The sequence below is a fragment of the Amyelois transitella genome, chromosome 9 (genome assembly GCF_032362555.1).
Source record: "Amyelois transitella isolate CPQ chromosome 9, ilAmyTran1.1, whole genome shotgun sequence".
In the NCBI taxonomy this organism is placed as follows: domain Eukaryota; kingdom Metazoa; phylum Arthropoda; class Insecta; order Lepidoptera; family Pyralidae; genus Amyelois; species Amyelois transitella.
Genome location: NC_083512.1, coordinates 9,937,114 through 9,947,117, shown reverse-complemented (window position 1 = coordinate 9,947,117; position 10,004 = coordinate 9,937,114). Strand labels below are relative to the sequence as shown.

General features: G+C 37.1%; 1 protein-coding gene across 1 annotated transcript in view; it reads right to left on the bottom strand.

The window, feature by feature from the left end:
• Positions 1 to 311: 311 nt before the first annotated feature.
• Positions 312 to 10,004, bottom strand: part of LOC106142903 (tolloid-like protein 1) — a 67,250-nt gene continuing 57,557 nt past the window's right edge. Inside the window, exons 9-19 of the mRNA XM_060945808.1 lie at positions 8,494 to 8,697; positions 7,987 to 8,099; positions 7,403 to 7,551; positions 6,774 to 6,979; positions 6,103 to 6,275; positions 5,707 to 5,835; positions 4,955 to 5,181; positions 4,400 to 4,514; positions 3,698 to 3,878; positions 2,370 to 2,620; positions 312 to 1,865 (exon numbers count right to left, since the gene is read on the bottom strand). Coding sequence (XP_060801791.1) covers positions 1,623 to 1,865; positions 2,370 to 2,620; positions 3,698 to 3,878; positions 4,400 to 4,514; positions 4,955 to 5,181; positions 5,707 to 5,835; positions 6,103 to 6,275; positions 6,774 to 6,979; positions 7,403 to 7,551; positions 7,987 to 8,099; positions 8,494 to 8,697 — 1,991 coding nt within the window. The 3' untranslated portion in view covers positions 312 to 1,622. The remainder of the gene's footprint in view (positions 1,866 to 2,369; positions 2,621 to 3,697; positions 3,879 to 4,399; positions 4,515 to 4,954; positions 5,182 to 5,706; positions 5,836 to 6,102; positions 6,276 to 6,773; positions 6,980 to 7,402; positions 7,552 to 7,986; positions 8,100 to 8,493; positions 8,698 to 10,004) is intronic.

The following is a 10,004-nucleotide window of genomic DNA, read 5'->3' as shown; positions in this document are numbered from 1 at the left end:
CCTTAAAGACAAATGTACACTATAAGCACAATTTATATAAATTAATAAAAATTACAACAAGTGTAAAAAATATGAAAGAAAATTAAAAAAATCTGCTTGAATGACTGAAATGTTATTAAAATAATGAATTACTTCTTACCCATGAAACATAATTCAAATCAAATCATTGCTTCTAAATCATAACCAGCAAAGATATTATTACTATCCTGTAGATTTTTTTCAACTTTCAAATCAAATCATTGCTTCGTAATCATAACCAGCAAAGATATTATTACTATCCTGTAGATTTTTTTAACTACAAATTGTATTCTTATTATTTTGTTATAAGCTACACAATATACAGAGAATACGTGATTATACAATTGATATGAGTTCGAACACCTAGCTTTATGACATTTAACATTAAAAAATAACTTCTTACGTTACATATTGTCTTTATATTTCTATCGTCGAATGAAAATACTAAACTATGGTAAGTATACGCAATATGGCAGCATTAATATCAGAATGAAGTATGGTACTTAATTGGTATATATGGCACTAGTTAATAACAACAATCCTATATATCTACAGTTACATATTATATTTGAGTTTCTTATAAAATACACAATCTTTGGTAAATGTTTAATTTATAGATATAATTAGTATAAAAAATGTGAGTGTGTTATAATATTTTAAATTTGTGTAAGAAATTAATCTGTGTTGCTACCAGTTACTACCAATACTACATTAAAAACGGACACTCACACTTCATCTTCACACAAATTAACAATTAAGGTGTAATATAAACCTTCAAAAAGGATCTGCTCCTAAAATAATGAATGTTACTTATCATTCAATGAACACAATATCATGCGTAATTGTACAATAAAATAACAAAGTACCTAGTATTGTCTCCAAAATTAACTTCGGAAATTAAAAATGTACAAAATGGGGTCTACAGTATGGGGTTTACATTCAGGAAATTAGGAAAATAACTTCTCTTTCTATTTTTATTACTATAACAATTATGCATTAGGTACTGTTTTGCTAAAGAACGAATATTCGTGGTAAGTTTACTGTAATTAAGTAATATGCTCATTACAAACTATCGGTATATTTACATATTTTTTTTCAGTCATAAACGTAATTTATTCTTTTACACTCCCAATTATAAGATGCTACCGCTCCATCGCATTATGCCAGTGATAAAAAAATAAGATTTCCTAATTGATTTTAGACCTTTGCCCTTAATTCACCCGTTATGTTTTCATTCTGAAGATGTTAGTTACTTACAATGTGAAAATATAAATAAATTTCTTACTATTTTATATGCTTTTGACTCATCAATCATGACTCAAAAATACATTTTGTTGTTTTTTGCCGAACGGTTAGTAACGTTTTTTTTTAATGTCAATATTTTGAACAATATAAAAAAAAATTAGTCAATTCAATTCAGTTTGGTTAATGCAAGGCGGGCAACACTGAATCTATTCGCTATTTATTAATTTGAATTCCTGAAAATTATCTTAATTTTGAACGTTCCTAGAGAGTTTTTAGAAAGGTCCGTTGTCTGTTCTGAACCGGCTGTTTGCATTGCGATGCGGTCGCCTGTGCCTTGGGTGACGCGGCAGCGGCCAACGTCACGTCGGTCTTCTAACATACCGCTGCGAAGGTGCTCGGAGACCTCTCCTTCCAACCACCAATGGCGGCATGCGCTCATCTTCCTCTTCTTCTTCGTCCTCGCTTTCAGAACTATCATATTCGCTTGATATCTCGGGCTTGACTGCCTGGTAGGATGCTGAGAATCCCTTGAAGACTATCGAGTCGTCAGTGCGGAATCTTACGAGTAAAGCTTCTGAAGTTGATATGATTTCAGACGGCATCTGTAAAAATATAAATTCAGATTGAACGATAAGCCCTAGACATTAGTTAATTCAAAAGAGTGACTCTAATTTTACAGTACTTAAGTAACAAAAATCTTTCCGATACGATATGGGTACCTCCTTGTGACAAGTTAAAAAAAATGGAAATAAAAACAAACGCCACACGTTTTATAAACAGTAGAAATTTCCCCAATATTAAGCAAATTCAAATAAGGTGACAACACTGCATCGGCGGCGGTATCATTTACAGATGGGACCTACTTGAAAGAGCAATTTTTTATATACCTACTTATTTACCCGCATTCGACTGATAAAATAATAGATCGTACTAAACAAACTTGTCGATAATTTATGTAGATAAGTATTAAAACCAAATTAAAAATATTTATTGTGTTAACTGTGTAGTTAATTGTGATTATGGTAAAATAGTATTTAAAATAGAATCAACAGTTTGACTCTTCAGACTTTACATGAAAGCATCGGTCGACATATTCCATTACATACCTTTGTTCCACACGACGCTCCATAATCTCCACCACTACCGTCTAGGCCTCCGAAGACCTGAACGTAGTCGTAGCCGCAGTTCGCCTCTGGCTCCAACTCGAAGGTCAGGAATGTCAACTTGACGAACTGTCCAGGGGGCGCCACTATGCTCCAATCGCAATCCGCACGGGATTCGTAGGAGTCGTCGCCGTATCTTGCGTGGGAGTAAAGATGCTTGACGGAATCTGTGGCTGCTAAGTAGCCTCCACAAGCTGAAAATATGGTTCATCAGTATTTTTTTTAATTTAATTTTCATTATCGTCGGGGCTTATATAAATATAAATTATCTGTTAAGTATGCTACCTTTTTGATTTTACCTTTCACTACCCAAAGGTTGGTTGGCCATAAGTCCGCCTTTACTCAACTTAGATATATGTATTTTTTTATGGGCAATAAAGATAATTTGTATTGTATCTAATGTATTTAAACGAGCAATTCTTGTATATATATATAATCAGGATCAGGATCTCGGAAACGGCTTCAACGAATTTTCATGAAAGTTACAGATTAGGGGCTTTTCGGCTCAAGGAATCGATTTATCAAGGTCCTAGGTTCGAGAAAAGCTCGGTTCCCAAGATATATAAACATTTTAAAAACCGCGTTTTCAGAAACTATATCAGCGCCATCTCTGGTAGACCGGTCAACCGGGTACTTCTATTATAATTACCTATGTATCGAAGATTGCACATAGAAAAATGTCGATCTTGGTCGACGATCAACCATCTAATGGTATGTACTAAAATGTGATGAATAAGTTCGCAACAGAACTTCTCATCATAGTTTGCTCAAAAATACATCAGAAATGTTACTAAAGTTTATAAAAATAATAGAGCATTACTCCCTACTAACATAGGATAATAAAATGGTTAAAGACTATCCACTGAGTTCCCAGATAAATGGTCACCAGTCAACCTTTCTCGAATTCTCATTTGCACATTTAGCCGTACCTTTTCGGTATTAAGAAAACGAAATTCATCTACATTATAGGACACATAAAACATCCTACTAATATTAAAAACACGAATGTTTGTGAGTACCTATGTCAGGATGTAAGTATGGATGTTTGTTACTCATTCACCTAAAAAACTACTAAACCGATTACGATGAAATTTGATATGTAAGTAGCTGAATACCTAGAATAACACATAGGCTACTTTTTATCCCAGAGTTCCCGCGGGATTGATTGTTACGTAATTATAGGGTTTCCACGCGGACGAAGTCGCGGACGGCCTCTCGCTACTAATAAGAACATCGAGACCCAGAAACGAATAAGAAACCTAAAAAATTACCAGTAGAATGCGTAGCCAGGAATCCCTTCCTCTGCACCGAGGCGTCGGACTTGAACACCACGTACATCTGGTTCTGCGACGCGACCACAGGGTGCGGCAACTTGCTGCCGCAGAACCGGCCCAGGGTCTTCTCGTCTGCTGACGCGCCGTCGTAGATGGTCACGTGGTCGTACGCGCATTCCTGTGCCAATTACATGATTTAACAGACACACACACACACACACACACACACACACCCACACATAGTTACTAAGTCACTTTATCCCTCGCGCGGTTGACAGAGCTGAAAGTCTTGAAAAGACTGATAGGCCACGTTCAGCTGTTTGGCATAATGATAGAATTGAGATTCAAATAGTGACAGGTTGCTAGCCCATCGCCTATAAGAAGAATCCCAAGTTCAAAATCCTATCCTTTGGTCGCCTTTTATGACATCCATGGCAAAGAGGCTGAGTGGTCCTATGCTTTTTTGTATTAGTGCCGGGAACCACACGGCTAAAAAGAATCCCAAGTTTAAAATCCTATCCTTTTGTCGAATTGTATGACATCCATGGCAAAGAGATGGAGTGGTCCTATTCTTTTTTATATTGGTGCCGGAAACCACACGGCACTGAAATGTGTTCACGTTGAAAATTTCAGCTGGATAATGAAACTGCTCATTAGAAAGCTTAAAAATAGCACGTAACTCTCAATCGCCAATATTACCTGATGAGGTTCTAATTCGAACACGTTGAAAATCAACTTGATGCGATGTCCGGGCGTGGTGGAGAACTGCCACACACAATCTTTCCTCGCCGGGTACTGGTCTGGGTAATTAGGACTGAGAAACAAAAGAAATACTTACATTTAGCATCATCACGCAAGTACCAAGAGAAGAAATATCAAGTTAAGAATGGAGTCACATAAGTGACCACTTTTGAACTTTCTTTTGAGGTTCGAGAACATACTTCAAATGCAACAACACATTTCAAAGAAAATGTTGACGGCCTCTGTGGCGCAGCGGTAGTGCGCTTGTGCGCTTGTCTGTGACACCGGAGGTCCCGGGTTCTCGAATCCCGGCCAGAGCATGATGAGAAAATAACTTTTTCTGATTGGCCTGGGTCTTGGATCTCCATATCGTAAAAGACGACTCTTTTATTTACGACATGGAGTGGTCCTATTCCTTTTTTTTATTGGTGTCTCCATCTGCTGTACCATATCCACCTAAAGTATTACGATTTACGAGTCTTATTAGACCTTCCTCCAACATCAATCAGTTACCTGACAATGGTTCCATGCGGCTGACTGACGTCATGTTTACACCCGCCCTCCTTGCAGTCGTGCTTGTTCGGATGCAGCGTGAACCCGCTGTGGCATGCACATTCATAACCGCCTAAAGTATTGTGACACTCGTGTTGGCAGCCGCCGTTGTTCTCGGCACATTCGTCCACGTCGATGTAGTACACCGCTGCGAAGCCAGACCGGTGGACTGATGCGTCTGATGTGAACTGTAACAAGCAGACGTGTTATTTGTAAAGTTAGCTCTAGTGGAAATCACTACATAGTATAAAACAAAGTCGCTGTTTTAGTCTGTTTGTCTGTATGCTTAAATCTTTAAAATTACGCAACGGATTTTGATGCGGTTTTTTTGTAACAGGTAGAGTGATTCAAGAGGAAGGTTTTAATGTATAATTTTTTCCGAATTTTGCACCCGTGCGAAGCCGGGGCGGGTCGCTAGTGTCTAATAAAGAAAACATAAGAACTTAATACATATTAGAACCAGATGTCAAAAGTCAGCTTCAGTAAGTAGGTAATCCAGTGAAAAATTTCTAAAATCTACAAAGACAATATAAAATGCCCATTATTTATGAAAACTTTGAACTATCAGAACTAACTAAAATAATGCGCCGGAGAAAAACACAAAGAAGAGATTTAAAAAGTTTATTGAAATCACTTGATAAAAATAATTATTTTTTTCAGAACAACGTTGGTCATGTGGATGCGAAAACTATTATACAGAGCATTAGACTCACTTGAACTCTGAGCACTGAACCATCAGAGGTGACCGGAGGCGGTAGAGCATTCCCGCAGAAAGCTCCATGTCTTCTCAAAACATCAGCACCAAGTTTTGAATGCACTGTCACGCTGTCGTATTCACATTCCTATAAATTAGATGAAAATAATGTCAAAATTGAAAATATATCTGTTACAAAGTGAAACAGAAACATCAGGTTTATCAGTCTTGAGTTTACTTTGAGTTTAGTAGAGTGCGTGACTTTTTCATTGGGCGCTTGCCTTTGCCATCCATGCTTAATTTTGGACAAGCTTTGTTCTATTATTTTTTTCTTTAACATCTTATGACAGATTAGTAATAAATTCAATCTTTTCCCGAAAAAGAACACAAGCACCTATTGAAGAACAAAGCTTACCTGTTGATACATATTGTTTCCTTCTAGATCGAAATGCGTGAAATTTAAAGTGATGCGGTGTTGAGGCGGCGCGATGATCTCCCAGAGGCAGTTTTTAGAGGGAGGGTATAAATCCGGGAAAGAGGGAGAGGTGATCGTGCCATTTGGACCGTAGAGGGAGCCTCCGCACGCATCTGCAAAATCAATATTTTATTCAGAACAAAGTCATTCGCAGGCACTCTTTCACGTCATTCTACACTGCAAAAGAGAATTTTAATCAAGTATTTATCCCTTATGGGTATAGATTGACCTAAGAGCTTAAAGGCCACGTTTAGCTGAATGGCATAATGATTGTTTCTCATTGTGCAAAATACAGATGAAGGGCATAAGCTTAAGGACTTAGTGATAAAATAATTAACAGTCAACCATTGGGTCTATTCTGGTGCAATATAGAATTATTGTATTTTACTGTACATCTGATTACGAAAATATTCTAATATAAATTATTAATACCTAGTATATATTTAATGAACCTATGTTACCCAAATCACAATTCAGAAATATTTTTTTAAACAGTCTTAGATCAAACCCTTCCACAATTTTTGCTTAGTAGCAGCGGCAGAATATCAACAAGCATTTTTTTGTATCGTCGTAATCAACGAATTTACAGTAAATATTAAAATATCACTTACTTTCGCATTTCTTCCCATCCGAATGCAGCTCATAGCCGATGTCGCACGCGCACTCATACCCACCCAGGGTGTTGACACACGAGTGACTGCATCCATGTTCTATCGATGCACATTCGTCGAATTCCTTCATGAAGGTGGCCGAGAAACCCGCCTTCTGAACCGTTGCGTCCGATTCGAAGATTACCAACAGCTTGTTTGAAGTTGACCTGAAGATAGTTGATGGTATTGTAAGATCCATCTATAAGTTTGATAAACTTGTAATTTACAAATTAAATGAATTAACCATGTGTGTCTTCGTAAGATTACAAAATAGGTTTTGCTTCAAGGGAGGCGTGGGTGACACAATCACTAGAAGAACAATTAGGTGAGTATCTGGTGCTAAAGGTTTCTTTAAACATTCAAGTAATCTCCACCAAAAGAGCAGGCAGTAAAACTTTGCCAAATCATCCCACAGCATATTGTATTACTAATAAGCCCCCTCAATGTAAATTAAAAATAATTAGTATTCGACCGGAATATGATCTTTTCAGTCGCTAAAGAACCTATGGAACAAAATTTATTCCATTATTTCCATAATTGGGGTAAAACAATTAACAGATGTGGATTTTAGGTCTACTACAGAAACTTACCTAATATCGGGCGGTATTTTGTGCCCGCAGAACATGCCGATGAGAGGGCTGTCCATAAAGTCACCGTCTCTGACCTTCACCTTGTCATAGGAACAGGTATCGTGGTTCTCCACTTCGAACGAGTGGAATCTAAGGGCCACCTGGTAATCCTGTGAACAAAGTAGATGTTTTAGATGATATTCTTCATACATACTTAATATCATGGCTATATCTCTTGCGGGACAGAGTGAATAGTTTTGAATGGATTGAGACGCCACGTTCAGCTGTACGGCTTTATAATGGAATTGAGATTCAAATAGTGACAGGTTGCTAGCCTAGCGCCTACAAGAAGAATCCCAAATTTTATTGCATATCTTAAGTCGCCTTTTACGTAACCTAATATGGTCCTATTCTTTAGTGCTATAGTGTATAAAACTGATAGTGAGGAGAGGAGGTTAAGAAACACAGAAGCGTTAGATCATACGACTGTCTCCAAAACATCAATGCAGAAAAGAAAGCAGTTTACATCAAGAAATCTAGGAAATTTATGGTATGTATGTAGATAGATGTACACAGATGTATAATGAAATATTCTGACCACTGACCTGTGGAACAGTTAACCTCCAAATGCACAGCTTGTTAGGCTGGTAATCGTCAGGGTAATTTGGTGACTCCAAATGCCCGCTACTGTCTACTTCGATGTCTCCGCCACACACCGCTGAAAATTATATGTCGAATGAGAAATAGGTATTAATGTTGTCTACAAAATATCCAAAAGTCTATTTTTAGATGGACTTTAGAACCGTTTACGTTTGTTAAGTTAAGACCTTGCACTTGAAATTTGCCATTCAGATAACTATGAGGTTGTAGACGTTAAGCTAAAAAGGGATTTGTGGAAAAATTCCCATGTGGCAAAAACTGGTGAAATAATGAAAATATAGTACTTATTTTTTTTTACTTAACCAATATTTGTGATCATAAAATAGAGTCTCAATCACATACCTAATCCCAATCACTCACTAAAAAAGTTTAATTCATGGACCAAGTTTATATCGATGGACGATAGTATAGGAAGATGAAATTGTAGCAAAATGGCAAATCAATGAATATACCTTCATAATGAGCCCTGAAGCCCTTCAACGGTTTAGGTCTAGACCCCGGCTGGTAGATGACAGTGAGTCTCGACCCAGTAGACCTCAATAGAGGACCTTTCCCGGAGCCGCAGACTCGGGCCAACACCGGGGCGTCGGGCATGTACCCATCACGAACTTCCACCCATTCAGAACGACATTCTTCAGATTTGTGAATGTCGATTTCTGGGAAAGAAACACGTACGATCGCGTTCATATCTGCAGTCATAGTTTTAAAATTCTTACGGGTTAAAATAGCGTGCACTGTGGTTCCAATAGATACACACACACATGCATATTTAAAAAGAATAAATATTTCATCAAATGAATACGGTCTTTAAAACCAATGATTACTAAGAAAAACAGTTTATTATTCTATGACATATAACATAACAAAACAGAAAGAGACGGTAATCAACGATGGCCGAACTGGGCCCGATAATTGTCGATCGAGATATCGTCGTCTCTCATTATTTGCATAAGATTTGCCTATAGATGGAAGCCTGCGACTGCCAGACTTATGACATTTCAATAAGGTTGAAAGTTTATCTGCACACGACCCTAACGTAGGTAGTGGTTCCTTTGAAAGTTATTGGGTAGCAATTTTATTACTTGTGTGAGCAAGTGAGATCTAAGATAATATTAGATAATCTCGCTTGCTCACACTCGCTTGTTCTAGTTACTAGCGTTACTTGGATTTCGAAGTTATTCAAGGAATTTTTTTTCCTATTAAAAAAAAAATTGTGTTACTGACAATTTTTTATGTTTCAAGGTGCCATTTGAACTAAGTAACTGACTGACTAACTAACTGATATCTAAGAATTACAAACACGGAAAGTTGTCTTCAAACACGGAAATCAGCAAGAAATATTAAACAAGAGGGAGAAAATAAAACATTCAATAATTAAAATTAGTAAATTTTATTGAAACAGTTTACTTATAGTTTTGTTTACATATTGATGATTATATAAAGCTATACATACAGCATATTACACTAATTGTATCATCTACTTATCTCCTGTTATTAAGGTAACAGCTTAATTATTCGTTTTCATAAAGAAAAGATATTGAAGCTGTCCTTAAATACTATCTAAGTAATTAGTAGTTTTAATATAAACTGGCAGAACCTTTCACGCACTATATGGACTCGATGCACAGGGCACAAATGATATTGTTGGCATATAATCAATCGGAAAAATATACCGCACAGTTGGTAACATGGTTTCTTCCAGCACTTGCACATAATGAGCAGCTATAGCGCGTCCTGCTATCCACAACTGTTCCCCAGGTCCAGCAGCACTCATCCAGCCCCACATATTTACAGATATGTGTCCAGACTCCATATTTGGCACAATATTTTTTTCTTCATACCGAGTTGCATTTCTTCGCCATAAATGAAGTCTACCGTGTAGTGATGACATAAACGAACTTTTCGTCCGTAAATATCGCTTCTTTCCAGGCAAAATCCAAATACTGCCCAGCAAATTCTAAAC